At 31.4% G+C, this 22602-nt stretch overlaps 1 protein-coding gene across 3 annotated transcripts; it reads right to left on the reverse strand.

Moving 5' to 3' along the window:
• Positions 1-1860: 1860 nt before the first annotated feature.
• On the reverse strand, positions 1861-21321 carry LOC111697066 (uncharacterized). 3 transcript variants are annotated; one of them, XM_023466941.1, is made up of 25 exons: positions 20679-21320; positions 20449-20534; positions 19527-19571; positions 18607-18810; positions 18167-18212; positions 17380-17437; positions 16876-16971; positions 16300-16820; positions 15903-15946; positions 15631-15685; positions 15104-15178; positions 14840-14905; positions 14169-14267; positions 13848-13922; positions 13215-13304; positions 13069-13120; positions 12455-12613; positions 11235-11432; positions 7558-7699; positions 6829-6895; positions 6377-6444; positions 5459-5534; positions 4803-4960; positions 3903-3968; positions 1861-2243 (listed from the first exon to the last, which is right to left on the reverse strand). In XM_023466941.1, the coding sequence occupies exons 2-25, from the start codon at positions 20523-20525 to the stop codon at positions 2204-2206; spliced, it is 2577 nt and encodes an 858-aa protein (XP_023322709.1). In that variant the 5' UTR covers positions 20526-20534; positions 20679-21320; the 3' UTR covers positions 1861-2203. The 3 variants fall into 3 exon arrangements, with proteins under 3 accessions (XP_023322709.1, XP_023322711.1, XP_023322708.1); XM_023466943.1 differs by lacking the exon at positions 13069-13120 and having other exon boundaries at positions 13163-13304; positions 20449-20539; positions 20679-21321; XM_023466940.1 differs by lacking the exon at positions 13069-13120 and having other exon boundaries at positions 13163-13304.
• Positions 21322-22602: the final 1281 nt, after the last annotated feature.

The following is a 22602-nucleotide window of genomic DNA, read 5'->3' on the forward strand; positions in this document are numbered from 1 at the left end:
CTCAAGATAAAGGAATTGATAGATTGAACTTTTTACCTTTAATAAATTTTATTATGGTAAATGAAATGGCTTAGTAGAAAACATGCAGAGAACCTAAAATGTAAGATGAAAGATTTTATGAAGAAAAAAAATTTCAGACTCTTATCCTTAGTTTATGACCTTGTAGGGCGTAACGTAAGACAACTGATTGAAATAATTGATTGAACTATTTTATATCTTTATATTTCTAAAATCATCCTGTCTGCATGTAAATTCTTTTGAATACATAATTTCTATTTTATACAAAAATATATGTACAGGGTTAATCAAGGAACAGGTCGAAGTGATATTCAGCTTGAAGAGGAGCATGGACGATTCAGAATGGTACCCTTTAAACTATGTTGATGAAATTATCTTTGTTTTCTCTCTAAAAGTTGATCCTTTCTATTGCGGGTTCTCTACAAAAGTGATATGCGAATTGTATGCCGCTGATAAAGAATAATTTACAGAATTCTAAACTTTTTAATTTGTGAAAACTATAATATTATTGTATAGATTTCAAGGTAAGAAATAAGTGTTAAAATTACGTCTACTTATTTCTACCATCATTTTGCAAATTTTCGCGTCAAATTAGATAACATAGAAGCATGTTTTTTTGGTGTCCCGGCGCATTCGCTGAATACCCCTACATTATGGTGACACATGAAGGGAAAGTCAAAAAATCAAAAGGTGCTTATAGTTTCTATAGGTGAGTCAACCCTTAGTATTGAAATGCAAATACATTGTTTGTTCAAACTTAATGAACTTTGGTGGAATGAGTTTTGGGATAGGGGGGCAATTCGACACTTTGTGACACAAAATTTTAAACAGGCTGCATTCAATAAAAAATTGAGATAAAAGGCTTAAATTTTGCATACTGCAGCTAGGGGCGTATTCAGGAATTTGTCCAGGAGGGGGGCTTAATTTTTTTATCTTTCCAGGGTGGGCTCAGCACCCGTTGGGGCCTGAAAACCCCCTGTAATCAATAGATCTCACTCCCCCTGAATACGCCCTTGACTGCAGCAGCTAATTGTAGCCCTCTAAACGAATAGCAAAGAAGGAGTGGGGTCCAAAACTTGTAACTTTAGTTAATTCAATAATAATCAACTTAAACTTCACTCATTCCATCTTATACAAACGGCTAAAAAAAAAGAAATGGAACACGGCTTGAAAATTTGATTCGATACATTGCAAACCTTTCTCCAGTCTTTAAAGTAGTGTTAAAGCTTCAAATTAAAATGAAAGAGAGTTCTAACTTTTCTAATTTTCATATTTTTCAGAAATCAGAAATGAACCGAGACAGATCACCCCGTAGAGATAGACGAAGTGGAGGAGGAGGGGGGAGTAGTGGAACCCTACGGAAAGGTCCAGCTGACAGGAGAGTCTTCCTCAACAATCTACCGTTCGAGGCCAAGTGGCAAGATCTGAAGGATCTCTTCAGGAAGGAGGTTGGCGAGGTCGCCTTTGTCGAGTTGTTTGAGGTAATAACTTAAAGGATATGGAGTGGCAGGTCGGATTCACAACGGCATTAGCTTTACATGATCAAGAACTAATGAGGTTTTGAACTGTTTTACTTTATAGAAATACGCCCGTTCTTGTCTTAATATTATCAGACAATACGCCCGTACTTGTCTTAATATTATCAGACAATACGCCCGTAATACGCCCTTGACTGCAGCAGCTAATTGTAGCCCTCTAAACGAATAGCAAAGAAAATTTGGGATCGGGGTCATTGACCTCCATCCAAAATTAAGGTTTTGCCGATAAACTGAAAACGACTTCCACCTGATGCAACACTCCGATCAACCTAAAATTTTCACAAAATGCTCATACTGGGCCACATTACCCAAGAAATAATTTATTTTAACCCCCTTTGTGTGTCCCCCTACCTTATTAACACGTATGCACTGTACAATAAATCACACAAATGTGGTATTATAGGATTACATAATATTTGTTCAAATTTCTGAGCATTTTGACCTTTCTTTAAAAAATAGGTTGGATATATATTTCTTATAGTAAAATTGATTGGAAATCATCTTTTGCAATATTTTGGAACGGATCCTGGAATTCTAAATTTAAAAAATTGAAGCTGTAAGGTCAACCAAATTAAATAGTAGAAATGTCCAAACTGTTCTCTATATACTCTTTCTTCGTATTATTTCAGATTTAAGTGCTGTGAAGATCAAAGAGGTTTCTCAAAAACAAACATTCTCAACGAACTCCTGAAATGATTTGAAAATATATTGTCGATTGTTTTAATATAAACTACAGGATTACCTCCAAAGGATGAAACTTTTTTTGAATAACGAATGTAGCCCCCTTGCCGAGAAATTGTTTTTGTATTTTGATTGAACAATAAAGTGTTTTCGTAACCTAAAAAGGTCAAAAACCAGGTTCCCTCTGAGATTTTTTGAAATTCTCAAATTTAAATTTAAATGGGGGCAAAACATGATATTGATATTAAGGAAAACAAATATGATACTTTTCCTCAAAAAGGTTTTTTATAGTTTCTTGTGTGATCCGAAACTAGCAGATAAAAAATTGCGATAATTTTAAAAAACTTTTGACAAAATTTTGTTTGACACTAAGCTGTCTAGGTTCTATAACTTAAAGCAATTAATGCCTACGGTACAGGGTTTTCGGATTTTCGTCTGCTATGTTTACAATTTGTTTGTTCATGTTTTGACTGAATCTGTGTAAGAAAGTCCCGGGGAAAAAAACTTGGAAATAAAAACTTTAGAAAAAAAGTCCGAATTTTCTCAAGTCCTTGGAAAAATGTCACTGGAAATAAAGTACTGTGTTTTGGATACCTGGGACTTTTTTTCCTAAATTAGTAGGACTTTATTTCCTGAGACTTTTTAATGAAAGGACTTTTTAGTGTGAAATTTTAGGACTTTTTTCCGGAAACTTTTTTTCCAAGGACTTTTTTGGCGGTTACCGTTTTGACGGCATACGTTTGTACTTAATAAAACAAGAAAATTTCAGTATACAAACCGAGTAAACTTGTCCGTATTCACTGTTCATCTTGCGGAGATATTACAGACACATCTTTATAGCCATTTACCGTATTCATAAAATAAACTCTCGCAGACATTATAATATAATGGATTTTGAAATTAGGTATTACATTGCTAATTCATAACAAAGACGATAACGAATTCGTCATTGAATTCCCATGTTTATTGGGACACCCTGTACAATAAAGGTTCCTAAAGATTCTTTGAATTCTCTTCCATTACAACTTAAAATACAATTGGAAAATGTCACTCAGTTATCAGTTAAAAGGAAATATAGGAAACTTTTCTAAATTTTCTAATTTCTCTTCCCCATAGGCAATGGGGGAAAATTTTTTAATATTTTTGGGGGAAATCATTATTTTTTTCTTCCCTTAAGCAATTAGGGAAAGTAATAATATCACCATTAGAAATAACTGGAAAAAATATCTTTTGAATTTTCTTCCACAGACTCATAGAGTTAATACAATGATGTTTCTTCTTTTAATATTTTTTCTCTTTCCTCCATTTGTTCTCCTATCTTCCCCTTTTTTCTTTTTTCTCTCTTTCTCCTTAAATTTTCTTCCCCGGGATTAAATTTTCTTGGGTAAAAGTAAGAATATATTCTCTCTCCCCTGCAATTTTGAAGAGTAAGTTTTTGTCCTAATTATACAATTTTAACTGCATTTTACTGAATCTTAAAAAGGGGAACTGTAAATTTTATGAGGACTGTCTTTAAATGTCTTATTTAATGATTTGGCAAAAAAGAAACAAGTTCACAGTTGCAAAGAATCATGAATATAAATTCCGTACAGTCGTATCTGAAGTCTCATCCTTTGTTGTATAACCCATTAGTACGGTTAGTACCTAAATGTACGGGAAACTAACCTATTCTCCGTCATTGAGATACTTTTAGCAAATTGCTTCCTGTGATGTTTATGCTTCTTTTTTAACCTGAAAAATACATTTTTATTTATATTTGTACAAAATAAGATAAAAAGATTGGCTAAAAGTGACATTAACTTATGGAAAGGAATATTATTTTTCATATTAACATCCTATTGTTGCAAAGCATGTGAAGAAAAGTTAGTTTAATCAAAATACAAATAAAAATTTCGGAAGTACATTTGCTCAAGTTACAAAATAACAAGTCAAGTAACGTACAGGGTGTCCCAAAAAACATGGGAATTCAGTGACGAATTCGATATCGTCTTTGATATGAATTAGCATTGTAATACCTAATTTAAAACCCATATAATTATTATGTCTGCTAGAGTTTATTTTATGAAAAGGGTAAAAGACTGTAAAGATGTGTCTATAATGTCTCCACAAGATGAACAGTGAAGAAGGACAAGTTTACTCTGTTTGTATACTGCAATTTTCTTGTTTTACTAAGTACAACCGTATGCAGTCAAAACATAAACAAACAAAATGTGAACATAGCAGACGAAACTCTTACAGATTACAGCTTTCTCAGTAGGTATCACTATACTAAATCAAAGAATTATTTAAGAAGACGATATCGAATTCGTCACTGAATTCCCATGTTTTTTGGGACACCCTGTAGTATCATTTTTAAGATAATTTTTCTGGTCCATTTGCTTTTGCAACCTTTCGTCCAATATAGTTAATGTTTTAAATAGACCACATTTTGAAAGGTTGTTTCAATGAAAGTTGTAAAATTCTATATTTGCGATCGCAAAAAATGCCAAATGACATTTAATTTTCTGAAAAAAATCGATAGTCGTGTTTCCGTGTTCATTTTTGAATAGTTTTACACTTACAAACCTGTGAACAGTCTGCCGAACTTTAGTTTTATGATATGATTGGTTTGGAAGTGTCGAAGGGGGGACTGTAACCCAATCCTTGATATTTATCCTGTCAACCTCAGCATCTACCTCAAACATGTTCTGTAGAAAGGTTCCTTCAAGACCTTCATCTTCACGCTGAAAATAAAATATTTCGATGACTCAAAAACTGTTTATTTTTTATTTTTTCGACTAGATTGCTTTTTTGAATTTTTGGCCAATCTGTATTTTACTTTTATTGCACCTACAAAGTCAAAGAGTAGCATTATCAAGCAGGGAGATGCTTTGTTAAGTAGCAAAAAAAGAAAGTTTGCCAACCATGTGAGTAAAATTGTTAGAGTAACTAAGTCTCAGCATGTCATGGTTGAATCCAAATAAACTCAAGTCATAATACGATCTAAGGCCATCATTAATATGTAGGTGTAATTAGCCTTAAACACTTAGATCTATATAAAATACAAATAAGAAGATGAAGAAGGAAATATGGACACTCTTCTCTGTATTTATCTAATAGTCAAAGGTTTCATTATCAGGTTTCAAAGTTATATATAGGAATTAGAAATCATACTTTGAGGCAAGGGTTCTGGGCCTTAATGTGGGGGAAAATTGGTTTGAAAGCTCATTATCTGATAATACCTTAGCGATTCCCATTTTCTGTAGTTCGTTTAGAATAGTTTGATGATCTTCTTTAGAAAGGGTCTTGTAATAATTCCTTTAAATAAACTTTATCAGAATAAGCGCCAAAGATGTGGAAAATAAAAATAAAATAATAATATAACTAAGAAATAGAAGGAATTTTTTCATTTTTCTTAGAAACTTGTAAATGAATATTTTCCATATAATATCAGTTTTTGAAAGATCCCCCCACATATTTGCTTGCATGGCAAAATGGATCAACATTCTCCTTAACAATGAGAACTCACAAAAGTGTTAAATGCATCACAGCTTTACATTGTGAACTGAAGATAAAGAGAAGGTCAAATTTATGCGCCCTTACTTCTACACAAATAGATTATTAAGTACAATAGGTGGCAACAGAGAAATGGACAATTATAAAGGATGTCACAAAACAAGTGTTAGATATAACACATAGAAAACGAAATTTTCACACATTAGATGACATTTTTCCAAGATTAAACAAAAGTGTAAGAACAGAAAATAAAGAACACATAAAGTTTCACTTATTTTACTATAGATAAGCCCTTTATTCTAAAATTATCACTATTATCACTAATTTTGTCGGAAACAAAAACTGAATTGACACTTTTGACGTCAGAATACAGCTGTACTGAGAGTGTACAAATTCTACTTTGCCATGTATTGTACTGGAATCTATTTGCTTCTACCACTGTACGACCGCGTAGCTCCTCTAGTTTGGATTTTATGCACAAGTACATGGTTACATAATAGAAATTCAAAACAGTGTTTTTAATCTCCAGAGCTCTTCAAAACGAGGAGTTATGATTGAAAACATTTAAGATTTCAATTTTTGTACAATTTACTATAGTTTTATATATAATGGATTGAAACAATATGAAGTTAATATTATTCTACCTGTGAGCTTTCACGTCTTTTCTCCAAAAATCTGAAAACTTTTGGGGAATTTTCTCAGGAGTCACTTCCTATAACACATTAAACCAGTTCTAGGCCCAGCCCCAGGCGAAAAGTTTTTGTTTGATAGTTATTATGCTAAATATGGAAGATTTTTCTTTGCAATTTTGAACATTGTTTTTTTTTACCAGAAATCTTTACAATTCCGTTTTCTGAAAGAGGTAAAAAGTTATGAATTATTGCGTTTTTACATTTGCATAATATAAGAGTTACCCCATATCAAAAATTTAGACTGAAAATACGACTTTAAAAAGTTTTTTTTTATTGGTGTATTAATGGATTTGGTAAAAAAGAAGCAAGATAACATCAGCAGGAAACAAGTAACGTAAAAATGTCTATAAAGTCTCATCCTTTGTGGTTAACCTTGTTTAAAGAGGCAATACTGGCAATGTTTCCTTGACATGAAGAATAAAAACCCCAGTCACAATTATGAAGAGAATATTAGTCAGAGTCAGCGCTAAACTAGAACAGAAGAATATTAGCTTGTAAAATAAAAAAAATAGATAACCCGTATTTTGGTAAAGTTTTCTTTTATTAAATTTTACAATATTTTTATCTTAAAAAAGAAAAAAGATCATTTAGGTTCGATATTTTCAGGGTAAAATATTGGCATATATGTATTTTCAGGGTAAAATATTGGCATATATGTATTTTCAGGGTAAAATATTGGCATATATGTATTTTCAGGGTAAAATATTGGCATATATGTATTTTCAGGGTAAAATATTGGCATATATGTATTTTCAGGGTAAAATATTGGCATATATGTATGTGCATTGTGCATAGTGTGAGAAAAGAGAAAATATTCCAAAACATTTGATTTTCTTAAACATGCAGAATTTTTGACCCTCCAAGTAAATATTGGCAAAAACTAACCAACCTGTGCACATCAATACTTGGATGGAAACTGCACTATGTCTGTCCATGGTTTTATTAAAATCATTTCTTTTACTTTTTTATCTTCTTTAATTAGTTGTTCTTGAATGCTCTTTAAAAAAAACATGAGATCGAAATCATAAAAGCACTAAATATTCATCCAATCAAAACTTGAATATGACGCTCTCTTTACCCCATATTTAAATTCATTAACACTCCCTTTATTTTCCTAAACAGTATCACGGTACCTTGTTAGTCCGAGTAGAAATGCTTCTAAAGCTTGATTTTCTGAATATCTGAATTCATACAGTGATACTGTCAGGTTACTCACAGGATCAACAGCTGTTCCAAATCCATGGAACAATGGTCTGTTTCCATGGCCAACCTGACCTAAAATAATTTAAAGTGTTGTTATTGAATGAATTATATCACAATAATTATATCAAGTTCAACAATCATTTACACCATTAGGTTGCAAAGATACAAGAATAAGACAATTAGAGTTTGTTTTAAATTTTTGATAATTGCACTAGGATTTCATCTAAAGATTTTTACGGCGAAGTTTCAGATTTTAAAAAGGATAAGATAAGATACAGTTCATTGCTCAAAATAGACATAAAGGCCGCATAAAGGTTATAATGTTAACAAAAAAATGTGCAACTATTTTTATCTAGTTTACTATTTATATAATATGTAGATATTATAGCAATAAGGTGGAGATTAGATTTTGCTGTTTTGGGTATCACTATTATCCCTATAATTAACATTAAAATGTTTACAATATATAATAACTATTACTAGGTTTTGAAAGTTTACAATACGTCAAGGATTACTAGTTAAATGTATAGGGACCGAGGTGCAGCATAACAAAATAATTGATTTTTAAGTTTTCAAGTTAAGTACGTATAACAAAATAGGATTAAGCATGTACAAAAGTCTACCAACATTTATATTAATTTTTTGCAAGAATAGCAAAAGGGTTGCACTATGAAATTGTGATGTTTTTTCCTATAGTCTCTTTTTCAAACAGTATTTATACTAGCTGGGAGACAACTAACTATCTCTCCAACACTAGATATAGATACTTATTCAAATCCAAGGCTATAAGCTTAAACAATCATTCTTAGTGCTAAATGGAAGTTTTCACTTATTTTCTCTTTTTCATACAGTATTTATTCTAGCTGGGAGACAACTAACTATATCTCTCCAACACTAGATATAGATATTTATTCAAATCCAAGGCTATAAGCTTAAACAATCATTCTTAGTGCTAAATGGAAGTTTTCACTTATTTTCTCTTTTTCAAACAGTATTTATACTAGCTGGGAGACAACTAACTATATCTCTCCAACACTAGATATAGATATTTATTCAAATCCAAGGCTATAAGCTTAAACAATCATTCTTGGTGCTAAATGGAAGTTTTCACTTATTTTCTCTTTTTCAAATAGTATTTTATACTAGCTGGGAGACAACTAACTATCTCTCCAACACTAGATACTATTCAAGTCCAATCTATAAGCTTAAACAATCATTCTTAGTTTTAATAAATAGGTTTTTGCTAAATGGGTTTTTATTAATAATGTGAGTTATGAGTTACCAGAGCCGAGGCTCTGAACTTAACTGAAAATATTTCAATGTTTGTAGGCTTATATAGGCCTGAATGCTTATAACAGTTGGCAAATAAAATATAGTATAGTTGCGCAGTCGCATTTACTCATTTTTCTAAAAAAAAATCAAAAAAATCTATAGTTTAAAATATACAAATTTTGAAAAAAAATTATCAATTATGGGTGGGATATCAATCTAAATTTGTGTTAAAAGAAAATGTTTTAGCATGTTTTTAGCATTTTCTTTAAACATAAGGACTAAATTTATAGATTGCATGGTATTGACTTGGGATCATCTGCAGAAAAACCAAGTCCACTTTTACAGGTTTATGTAGGCATGCAGTAGATGTTGGAGTTTGTTGTTGTCGGGATTTTCCAAACAACATTTCTAATAAACCTGTTTTAGATATGCCTAACGAGGCACTTCTTTTTAAATCAAGTGGCAGGTTATTCTATATCTTTAGAAGTGCATAAGAGGGAAGATATTCTAATGAGCCTGTATTCAGTGTGTCAATTTGATAGTTAAGAGATCTCTCAAAATTTCCGAGTTTTTTAAAAGTGCCGTTAAATGATGAGAGTAGAAGGGTATTCGTCGATTTCAACTTTTAATTGTTGATTAATCTATCAGCATTTTCTCTTCGACAAAACAATAATTAAAAATTCACAGATTCGTCGATTTTTTCGTGGATTTTGAAAAATCGAATTTCTTATTAACTATAAGCCATCCCTCGGGCAATGTGAGGTTCCACAAAAAATTTGGAATCGATCGGTACAGCCGTTTTCATGTTTATTGAATACAAACAGCCAGACAATCAACCTTAAGTTTATATATACTAGGCTTTTAGGGCGCTTCGCGCCCATATTATATTTAAATTGTGAACATGTTCTTTTTGTTTACATTTAAAAACAAGAAGAAAAAAATTTTGCGGATTTAAAAAAAAAAAAAATTCGTGGATTTTCAAGAATTTAAATTTTTTTTACAAAATTAAAGACCTTTAAAACACATTTTTTAAATTTTTATCATTCATAAACCTTCCCTGTGGTCACGTGATGTCCCACAAAAAATTGGGCCCGATCGGTTCAGCCGTTTTGACGTTTATTGGATACAAACAAACAAACAGACAGACAAGCCAAATTTATGTATAGATATTAAAACTAAGAATCTTTCTTTGACGTATGTCTAATGTCTAAATATTCATGGAGAACCCTCCTGAGCTCCCTCAACTGGGTATTGATTGATCTTGTTCATATAAATATTTATGGGTCGCCTCGCCTCACTTCATACAAAGTACAAAATAATTCTTTGTCAAGTGATATTGCTTAATCGATAGAACCTGTAGCTTAACTACTATAAACTTGAAAGGAACTCAGTATAAAAAGCCCAGATTGAGTTGAATAAAAATGCATGATTGCACACACACAATATATATACATTATATTCCCCTTCGATATCCCTGATGATACCCTGCAGAGAGATTACTTTGATAAAGGGATCAAGCATTGATCCTCAACTTTTTACATCGAGATCAAGCGTTCAAGATTAAAATATTCACACATTTTCTAACAACTATCAATACAAAAATCTTTAAGTACACTGTACATAAGAGATAAATTGTCTGATGAGAAGAAAAACTTTCACTCTAAACTGCATATACTGTACACTACACTGTACATTGTACAGTGTGATGTATGTAAAGAACAAATAAGCTGGTATACCTGCTATAAGAATTACACTGTACACTGCACAGTGTACAGAATTTAAAGAAAGTATAAGCTGGTATACCTGCTATAAGAATTACATTGTACAATGTACAGTGTACAGAATTTAAAGAAAGTATAAGCAAGTATAACCTGCTATGACAATTACACTGTACACTGTATACTGTACTGTGTACTGTATATAAAAAAGTATAAACTGGTATAACCTGCTATAAGAATTACACTGTGCACTGTTCTACAGTGTACAGAATATAAAGAAAGTATAAGCAAGTATAACCTGCTATAAGAATTACACTGTACACTGTACAGTGTACAGTATATAAAAAAGTATATGCTAGGAATGCTAATATAACCTGCTATAAGTATTACACTGTACACTATACAGTGTACAGTATATAAAAAAGTATATGCTAGGAATGCTAGTATAACCTGCTATTAATTCTAGTATAACCTGCTATAAGAATTACACTGCATACTGTACAGTGTACAGTATATAAAAAGTATATGCTAGGAATGCTAGTATAACCTGCTAAAAGAGTTACACCGTACACTGCACAGTGTAAACAAAGTATAAAGAAAGTGTAAGATAGAATAACCTGCTATAAGTATTACAATAGATAACGACCAGAACATTCCACAATTAATAGCTGGAGGGAGGAGAGAGGCAGAAATTGCCACACCCACCAAAGATCCAGCATTCCCGCCGAGTACAGACAGTGCCACGCCTGCTCCACTGGGCGTGGCAATTAAAACACCAACCAGAAGAGATCGAAGTTCTCCACGTGAAAGCATTTCTGTAATTATTGAAAAACAAATGAATAAAAAATTACAAGCCACAAATAAATTGAGTTTTAGTTAATGGTTGTGACTTTTAATGCATATATGTACTTTAAAGTGCATGCGATAACACTTTTTATAAACCCGTATCATGTTTTAATCATTAAATCCTTTTAATTATAAACTATGACCTAATGAAACAAAAATGTCTGTGTTGAACCTTTGGAATTATTCTTTCATTGAGAGTTAGATTTTGAGGTCTGAATCATCAAATAAAATAAATCATTCTTAAATTAAAATTAGATTTTTTTAAAAAGTGCAATCTTTTAAATCTTAAAATCAGCAAACTACCTCATAATTGTAAGTTAATTGAAATTTTGAAATCTCCGTGTCTGTATGCAGTGTTAAATTTTTATAAAATTTTTCTTTTCATAACAGTACTTGCAATTTTCAATGTGTTTTTGAACCATCTCCAGTCACATAATGTTGGTTAAAGCTATTGTAAATGCACGAGCAAAGGTATTGAGAATTTTTTTATGAAGGGTTACATCTTGAAAATTTTATGCCTTAAAGGCTTGCCGGCTTAAATGTACAAAATGTGTAAATTTTACAAATTCTTTTTATCAATCGTTATGATAAATCGTGCTGTTTCATATATTTAATCACTTGTTGTGACTTGTGAGTAAACGTTGTGCATAATTCCAATTGGCATAATGCAAGAAAAGCAAACCTGTAGACTGTAGAGCAAACATTTGTATATCATGGTTCATATTCTTGTGGGGGATCTTATAGGGACTGAAAGCGTAATTTTAAGTAACCTTCCAGACAAAGATGGCATTGACCCTTGAATGATATATCTGACTAAATAATGAATTTATTGATGTTTAAATTTTGAAAACTGATTATGTTCGATTGAGATATATATCAGAATCAAACACTTAAACCTAGAAAAAATACGATATCTTCCTCATTTTTGATCAGATAAAGAACTCTAGGGTATCATTGAGAATCGAGTATTGCCATAGACCAAGGAGAATACCTGGAGTTGGATACTGAGGACACCCGTAGATCTGTGAGAGTGGTGAGATGATTAGACCTAGAACTAGTCCAAGGAGAATACAGATTAGAAGTGCCAACACCTCGTGACGGATTCCTTTTCTTATCAGAGCAGTGTCATGGATCACACAACCAAATATTCCTGATCACAAAAAAATCATAAGAATATTTATTCTTAATTTCTAATTATTTATCAGGTCTATTTTCTATTTTCCCAATGACAAAATAAGTAAAAAATTTAAAATTGTCATTAAGTAATCAATAGTTTGGCATTAAAATTGATAAAATTTCAATATAATATGTGATCAAATAAAAGTTTTTTTATGACATCCCAAAAATTTTAAAATCCATGGTTTTTTTATGTGATAAACTATGAGAAAACCAGTAAACTCCGGCACTGGAAGACGACTTTTAGACTCAAGTTATGATTTATAAAATAATAATAAAACAACTCAGTTCTTCTTAATTTCATCTTCCTATTCCACAGTTGTCTGTATGCAAACCTGCTAGAATAGGTCCCATGAGAGGAGATACAAACATAGAAGCTACTAGAACCACACTAGAGTTCTCAACTAAACCCATGAAAGATATCTTTACCTGCTAGAATAGGTCCCATGAGAGGAGATACAAGCATAGAAGCAACTAGAACCACACTAGAGTTCTCAACTAAACCCATGAAAGATATCTATACCTGCTAGAATAGGTCCCATGAGAGGAGATACAAGCATAGAAGCAACTAGAACCACACTAGAGTTCTCAACTAAACCCATGAAAGATATTGCTCCAGCTAACAACAATAGAAGTAGGAAATCAAATGAGAACTCAGCACCAGCCTTTCACAATATAAACATTATTATACAGGGTTACCAAATCATCTAATATAGTGCAATAAAGGCAATGTTTAAGACAGAAAACCTAATTCAACCTTTACATTTAGTTAGTTTTAAAATAGTTAAGTCTTCTTTGTAACCCTGTATCATTAAATAATGATAAGTAAACAGATAAGTAAAAAAGAGAAAAGTTAAAAAAGAAATTGAGTTTTTGTCACAAACTTAAATCTGTATTCCCATACATCTTTGCAAATAAATGTTAGATCAAATAATCTAAGTTTGAAAAATCAAAGATGTACATCTTCAGTTATAGGGATTAGAAAATTTTAGTTTGTGGCAAAACTCAGTTGATTTGTATTTGAAAACCCAAGAAAGATAATTTCAGTAGTTTCCAAATTCTTCACTTTGCTTAGTAAGCTTTTAAACAATTTTGATTCGGATAAAAAGACATTTAAAAGTTCAGTTAAAATCTATCATAATTTTAGAAAAATTTATTTTCATGTAATTTTTCGTTGGACATTATATTTAAATCTTTGAAGAAATTACCTGAATTCTAGCAATAACTTCAGCTACTAAGAGACGTGATTTTACACTCGTGTAAAACTTCTCAAAATCATCATCCTAATACAGAAGAAGAAGTAAAAGTTTAAGATTATCATTAATGTTTTTTAACTATTTATTATATATTTAATTTGAGAATAGTTAAAACCCTAAATGGAATCTAGTAACAGTGCTAGATTAAGAATCCGATAAGAAAATAAGTAAAAAAGTTTACGAAAAATTTAAAATCTAACTTATTAATGGTGTTATATACTTTGATTTAAGGATATATAGATTATAGTCTTGGGTTAAAGTTAGACAACCAACCTCTTCTTCTTTACTATCAATATCATAGTTCTCCTGTGTAGAGAAATGAATACCAGAGGGAACAACACTAATAGTAGATTCTCCAGTACTACCAATACCCTACACAGAAACACATAGAATATTGTTTGCAGCTTTTCCAGCGTTGAGATCCCAGTGCACAGTAGATTTTTATACAACAACTTATGCAAGAGTAAACTTTGCCATTTAACAACTGTGGCGTGCGAAAACATTGCCATGACAAAACATTGTGCATCAACAACTTTGCCATGTAGCAATTTTGCCCTGTGACAACTTTGCCATGTCCCAATTTTGCCATGTGACAACTTTTCCATGTGACAACTTTGCCAAGTGACAACTTTTCCATGTAACAACTTTCCATGTGACAACTTTGCCATGTGAAAACTTTGCCATGTGGCACCTTGGCCATGTGAAAACATTGTCATGCAACAATTTTGCCATGTGACAACGTTCCCATGCGACAACTTTGACTTGGGACAACTTGCCATTTTGAAATTCTGTCATATTCAGGATATCTTAAAAGTCTTGGGACCGAATTTAATGAAAAGGATGAAGTAGCTTAACCAAGCAAACATTGTTCATCGATTTCTCTTGTGCCGGTTCAAGCTAAAGAAATGTGGTTGAACTGGGTCCATGCAGTTTGATTTATTAACCTGGTTTTGGAACTCCAGTAGAACTGCCTCCACCAAATCATATGGAACAACAAAGGTAAAAAGAACCTGGAACAGAATGTCGAAGAATTTACTATTTATAGTTTTCTCGGGTTGATGAAATATTCTGTCGTGAGGACTTTCTAAGGGTATTTTCCCAAGTGCCAACTTCCCACGTTTGTCATATCCGCAGCGCACGGCCCCACAAGCCTATTCTAGCTGCAGCGCTTTGCAGTATTTATGTAACCCTTCTTCTATAGTCCCTACCTGTTTGTTGTCAATACTGGGCTGAACTGTGACTGGTGTGATTTCTAGTTTCTTTAAAATGTTTTCACAAACATCCTAAAATCAAAGGGACTTTTAACGTAATTTTAAGTAAAAATTGGCATGTAAGACTCAAATAGGGACCCTTTAAACCATGAATACAAAATTGACTTGAGGAGAAGGTAATTGATAAAATTAAACACAATATTTTCCTCATTATTGCTCAGATAAATGCTTAAACCTAATTCGATAATGAGACTTTTTAATTGAGTGATTACATGAAATTACAACAACAGTCCTAAAGTCTTCTAGTAAAGGAGCTCTGTTATCTTGCCACAAACTTAAATCTTTGCAACCAGGTGGTGTAAACCTTCGATATTTCAAACTTAGACTAATTGATATAACAGAATTAATCGTTTTAATTATCTAAGGTCCACAAGATCGGGCTTTGATAATTTGAGTTTGTTGCCCACAAATATGAGTTAAAATGTTAGCTTTTATTAGTAGACTAGTTCAGACCATGTACAAACCTGCATTGGTTCTAACTCTAAGAAAGACATTGTAGATTTCTCAAAAAGGCTTCCTCTGAACATTTTTTCATCTTACATTTTTTTTAAAGGAATAAAAATATAAAATTATGAGACATTTTTTAAAAATAATAATTTTATTGAAAAGAATTTGAGTTTTTGACACAAACAAATGTGATAAAGACTCGATTCCTTCCATATTAAATATTTTTTTTAAATATCATAATACATTAAATTATGATTTTTTTAAAAATTAATGTTGTAAAATTTGTTCCCTGTCATCTTTGGTTTTTATAGTTGTGTGTCCGTCTAAACTCTCCTGAGAAGAAAAATGGATTTTGATATTCAAGATACTACATTCGAATTAAGATTTAATGAATTTTGATATTTAAGATACTACATTCGAATTAAGATTTAATGAATTTTGATATTCAAGATACATTCGAATTAAGATTTAATGAATTTTGATATTTAAGATACTACATTCGAATCGAGATTTAATGGATTGAATTTTGAAATAAGTAAAATTATTTCTGATTCTTTTCATCAATTGATAAAGGAACTTTTCAAATATCTTCTAATATTTGCCAAAACAACACTTTTATTATAAAAAGAGTATTGACTACTTTATTGATAAAAAAGTTAAAGACAGCGTTAGTAAAATGATTTCACCTCATCACTATCTTCGTATTTGAGAAAACTGTCTTCAACAAGAGTAGACTCTGTGTCTGCTGATGAAGGTGATGAAAATGTAACTTGTGCTGATCCCATTGCTTTAAAAGATATTGTTTCTGTGGCAGGTGCTACTTTATTATTTGAGAAGGCTGATGTAAATACTGAAGATATTGTCGGAATAGAAGAGGAAGCTGAAGATACATCTGATGAAGATGAATCTCTGACTGACAATATTGACCCTGCTTTAGACTTTGAAGGTGTTGGTGTGAATGAGAAGGGTGATGCTCTGCTTGAGAATGATGGTGATACAAAGTATGGTTCTGCAGTTGGATTAGTAGGTGATGATTTAGATGCTGAAAGATCAAAGTGAATTGATTCATCAAAGTTTGACATTGATATCGATGTTTGAGGGTTTGCTGAAAGAACAGCAGACAAGCTTCCAGCACTTGTAGTTACGGTTGAAGTTGTTGTTATTGAACTGGAAGAGGGGGTTTCTTCTGTTTGATTTAATTCCTCTTCTTTACATAAAAACCAGATTAAGTTATTAGTTTGATTAGAAAAAACAAACCATACCTGGTACATATCTGATTTTAAAACTTTTCCCCGGATTTTCTAGTTTCTCCACGTCTTGTACATGAGAGCTGTCATACTTCTTTCGTTTCTTCTCCTCTGAAACATTCGTTGAATCAGCATCAACATTAGATAGTCTACTCCAGATGCTACTGCAGGTTTCAGTACTATCATTTTCTGCTAAACTTTAAATAGAGAGTAGAGTAGTTTCACACCCAAGTTACCCATGATAAAATTATTATAATAATTACTCAAGTCAGAACTGTTGTGTTGTGAATCTCGGGATCCCCAACTTTAATAAAGGAATCAAGCATTGATCCTCAAATCTAAAAGTCCCCACATTGGATATCGAGATCAAGCGTTCAAGATAAACAATATTCACACAAAAGTTTAAATCTCTGACCAGTTTCAGAATAAGAACTTTATCCATAAAATCTGCATCCACATAACACATTAATATTACTTGGATTTAAAGTTTTCCTTCATTTTTTCCTAATTTTTCTTTACCTTTTATTAGATGGCTCGTGGATCCAGCTGAGTCAGATTTTTGAGAGTTTACATCCTCCTGGAACAAAATAAAAATCAGAATTTTGAGAGTTTACATCTTCCTGGAACAAAATAAAAATCAGAATTTTGAGAGTTTACATTCCTCTGGAACAAAATAAAAATCAGATTTTTGAGAGTTTACATCCTTCTGGAACAAAATGAAAATCAGATTTTTGAGAGTTTACATCCTCCTGGAACAAAATGAAAATCAGATTTTTGAGAGTTTACATCCTCCTGGAACAAAATGAAAATCAGAATTTTGAGACTTTACATCCTCCTGGAACAAAATGAAAATCAGATTTTTGAGAGTTTACATCCTCCTGGAACAAAATGAAAATCACCCAAATTTTTGTAAAATGTTTTTTTTTCAAAATGATCCTAAGTTGATTTAAAAAACATATGATAAACAAATGTTTATTCTATAAAAACTTTTATATTCATAACATTTGCATATTGGTTGATATTGCGTAAGAATTTGCTTGAGCAGTGGAAATTTTCTTTTTCTGTATAGAATAAAGAGACATTCCAGTTTTAATATTTCGTACGTTCACAATCAACTGCCTGGAAAGAGCTGAGTTGGCGTACTGTCCGGGTTTGCCGTTTATATAGTTCGGATGTGTACTGTACTGCTTGTACTAACTTGTACTAATAAACCGAAGTTTAGAGTGCAATTTCAAAGATTTTTGATTTAAAAAAATCCTCTTTAATTTTCTCACAACAAATTAAGAAGACACTGTAAAAAATTTACCTGAATAGCGGGTAAACAGTTTATTCCTGGTTTCTCTTCACTGCTCCTAATTTGTATAATTAGATCAAATTCTTTAATCAGAGAGAGAGAGATTGTGAAAGAATAAAGCTCAGATTTAAATATTTTATATTTATGTCAAATACTTGACTAGATAAAGAATTATTATATGAGAAATCTTGAGAATATTGTGGAGGAAAAGAAATGATATAATTTAGATCACTTGACCTTATGACCTTATGTAAATGTTGCTTCATAACTACAATTTTAATTTTGCATGTTTTGAGGTTTTCATTGCATGAATGATTCTTAAAAATATTTGAAAATAGATTTTTGAAATTATATTGTATAGTTCTAACCATCTATAGGTTGAAAATAAAAAGAATAATAAATAATAGGATTATTACAAGAACAAGGGGAAAAGTTAATGTTCCTATACATACCTGTTAGATAAAGTATTGGGTTCTTCCCCTCCTGGTTTCCTTGTTTCCTGTGCAGGATCAGTATAAGGTTTCCTGGTGTCCTGTGCAGGATCAGTGTAGGGTTTCCTGGTGTCCTGTGTTTGATCAGAGGCTGGTTTCCCCTGACATATTGATCCATCCCTTGATCTTAGAGTACTAAAGGACCAGGCTCTAGACGCTCCAGGCCTTCATACACAACCACCAATTAAACGAATCAAAGTTTTAAAAAATGCTTCACTTTTTACAGTAATCTAATTGGATGGTTAGGAACATATTTCTCAAAAGAAATTTTTCAATAAATCAATGCTAAAATCGATTATTTCGTTTTCATTATTATATTAAATTTCTAATTTTCTTTGAATTTATTCGCAGATTTCTTCAAATTCTTCAAATGTCTTATTTTCAATAATAATTCTAGAAAATCTGCGAAAATCTTTGTAAATAATAAGAAACCAGAATAATGAGATAATAGAAACTAATAATTGAACAAGATCACTTATTTTCGATGATAAGATTAATTTTTATTTTCTCAACATGTTCCTATACATGACGTCTGTAGTTTATTGTAGAACTTGTTTACATTTTATGTCGTCGTTATTTAATAATAAAAAAAACTAATTCTGGAAACGTATCCACCCCCAAATTAGGCGTTTTGAACATCAAATTTGCGCTCAAACTCAGAATTTACAGATCTTTAAAAAGTTTAATATGTCTCAAATGAATCCGAAAGAAGTTTTCCACAACACTGTATACTCAGTTCAACTACCTTACATAGCCGGTCATTCCCTTTAAGAATGATAGATAAATATGCAATGTACAATGTAGATACATTATGTACCAATACAAAACCTTTTGTAAATAAAAAGGTTAAGTTAAAGATATTTCCAATTCTAATGGTGTGCCTTGAAACCACAGAACCAATAGTTTCAGGATCTACCTCACCAACCCTAAATCAAGAAACATAAAAACTGGCGAATTTTCAAATGTATAAACAAAAACTAGTTCCATGTAATGTCATATATCATTCATCAAATTATTTGATTTGTGTAAATATTAGTTCTAGATAATATATTAATTTGTAAATGTAATTCAATAAATTATTTCAGACAAAGGAACTCACTAATAGCTTAAAACTCTAATTTCTTAATGGCGTATACCTTTGATATCATTTGGGAATTAATTTCTGTGTTTGTTTGCAAGAACTTTTATAGACTTCATTAATTGGATTGCAATGATTGATCAATTTATTGCGCAAAAGAATTGAGCCACAATTCAAAATCAAATTTTCGTACCCATATATCTTTGCAACCTGATCGCGTAAACCTTTGATATTTCAAACTTAGATTATTTGATCAATCAGTTTGAATTATCCTTTCATGTACCGGGCTGAATTTCAACTAGCTAGAGGAAGCAGTACAGTACAAATACAGACTATATGAGGCAATTCGGGACGGTACGCCAAATGAATGATCCCCTTCTAGAGAAATTTATGTAAAATTGGAAATAGAAAATCAGAGTTTGTGGAAAAGACTTGTTTCGTTTACATGATTAACCACACACATTCTTTGGAAAGAAGTTTAAATAAGGTATTAAGGCTTGAAAAGGGCACCAGTGTAGTAAATTTTAGAAAAACCGTGTCCGAAGTCTCAGTCTTTGTGGAATGTAAATAAAATGTTTGCAGATAGAAAACTAACTCATAATTATTTTTCTTTTGTTAACACCCTTTCCTTGAAACCAAATATTCTAATCGTTATTTTCTAACCCAAAATTTATTCGTATTCGTAATTTATTGGTTTATAAACTGAATAGAAAACGATATTTTACCTTTCTTTGGAATTTTTCTCTTTCTCGAACTCCCTTGCAGGAACCCAGAGGAAGAACCAGGAACTAGTGCCGCTCATCCTACCGGCCTATACTAACAGGGTGAAAAATTTACACAAAACAAACATCTATACTATAGATCTCATTAAAATGTGTTTCCAATAAAATAAAGTTGTTTTAGAATACATTCACAAAGCTATCATCGCTAAGTTAAAAAATAAAATAATTTTCACCTCTTTCAAATTATTTCTGTTTGTTAGATTTGTTGTTTAACAAATGTACTGTTAAAGCCATTTTCCCGGATTTTTCACAAAAAAGTCCCAGATTTGCAAACTTCCATCTCAATATTTTTCTTAAACAAATTACAGATTATGAATTAAAATATATGATATAGAAAAGTAGTTAAAAACTGCGAAGTGCTAGACATTTTGCCATAACCCTGGTTTGGAACTAATGTCCCCTGAAAAATTCATAAAACAGACGTTAACAAATTTGGGTCCAGGTTTAAGAGCAAAAGATATATTTTACCAACATTTTTATTTTTTATTACCTCTGTACAATATATTTACAAAATATTTCGCAATATGCAATGATTAATTGTTTTCAATTGTTTGCAAGGATATCGACAAAACACATTGCAACCCTGCAAACTAAGGTCAAGTTCAATTTACATTACTGTAACAACTTTGTGATTCCGTTGCTCCTCTAGTTCTGATTTTACGAACAAGTGAAAGAAATGCAAAATATTATTAATTCAAACATTTTTTTTCAAAATCTCTTCAATAAGAAGAGTTATGCCTACGTGTATTTGACGTGTTGCATTTATCAAACAACATCATCCAATTAAACTATTTTTAAAAAATATTACTTTTTATGTAAAGGAATTGAGTCTTTGCCACAAAATCAACTTTTGTAATCCCTACATCTTTGCAACCTGATGATGTAAACCTTTGATATTTCAAACTTACATTCTTTAATCTAACAGTATTCATATGTCAACGATATTGAAATTAGAAAATCAGAGTTTGTGGCGAAAACTCAATTTCTTTGTTTTTTCCATATCTAAAACTATAATTTTACATTTTTCTGATCTTTTTTATAAATGGACTTGAAAAGAGGGTAATGTCCGATTCACATTCCCCTTGAATCCTTTATCTGATCAATAATGTGGAAGAAGTTTTTAGTTCTGATTTTCCTGCATTAAGATTAATTTCTAGTTCATACTTGAGCAGACAAAGCTTTTAAGTGTACCGTTGTGAATCAGACATTGTCATCTTTGCATGGAGGGTGACTTGAAGTAACTTTTAGTATTATCTTTCATGTTTCTTTTAATATTTAATATTTGATTACTTTGTCGTTGATAACCATTACAGTTCTAAAACAACAATAACATATTTTGTATTCTAAGTTTATAATCAAATCTACCGCAAGAACAAATCTTTACCAATTCTGTTGGATCAAAAAGTTTTAAATAACAAAGGTTTACACCATCAGGTTACAAAGATTAAGGGATTAGAAAATTTGAGTTTGTTACAAAGAATCAATTTCTTTAAGATTTGAATTTAAAATTTAAAAATTTTTCAAACCAGAATTACAAATTTAACTAAACTTTCATTTAAAAGGTTATATTGTGCAGCTTAGACTCATCTGACAGACCTCTGGCTTATACCTGGCTTACAACTATAAACTATGATATCATCCTTGCTCAAACACAACTAGATAATAATCTGCATAAATCACAATAATAATTATGATAACAATGTTAATAATAATACTAAAAACATTCCCGTGGGTCTCCCGAGTTCCCAATTAAAATGTGTGGCAAATTGGTTTAGGGGTTCCTGAGTTCTGATCGGAAAAACAAACAGACAGACATAAAGACACCCAGACAGACAGTCAAACAGAGATTACAACTTTATATATACATAGATAAGTTAATGTATCACTGTACAAATAAAATTCTGTATTGTACCGCCAATGGTTCAAGACGTAATGAACGAACGTGTTGATTTTTCAACTGTTCATGGTTTGAATTGTAAATTAGGACTGAACTGAAAGAGGAAGAAATCAGAACGAACTCTTTAAAGTATGAATTATAAAACCTTAAAGCGGCCTCCAATCCAATCCACTCCAATCCAATCCAATACTGTGATACGG

The sequence above is a fragment of the Eurytemora carolleeae genome, unplaced genomic scaffold (genome assembly GCF_000591075.1).
Source record: "Eurytemora carolleeae unplaced genomic scaffold, Eaff_2.0 scaffold208, whole genome shotgun sequence".
NCBI lineage: Eukaryota > Metazoa > Arthropoda > Copepoda > Calanoida > Temoridae > Eurytemora > Eurytemora carolleeae.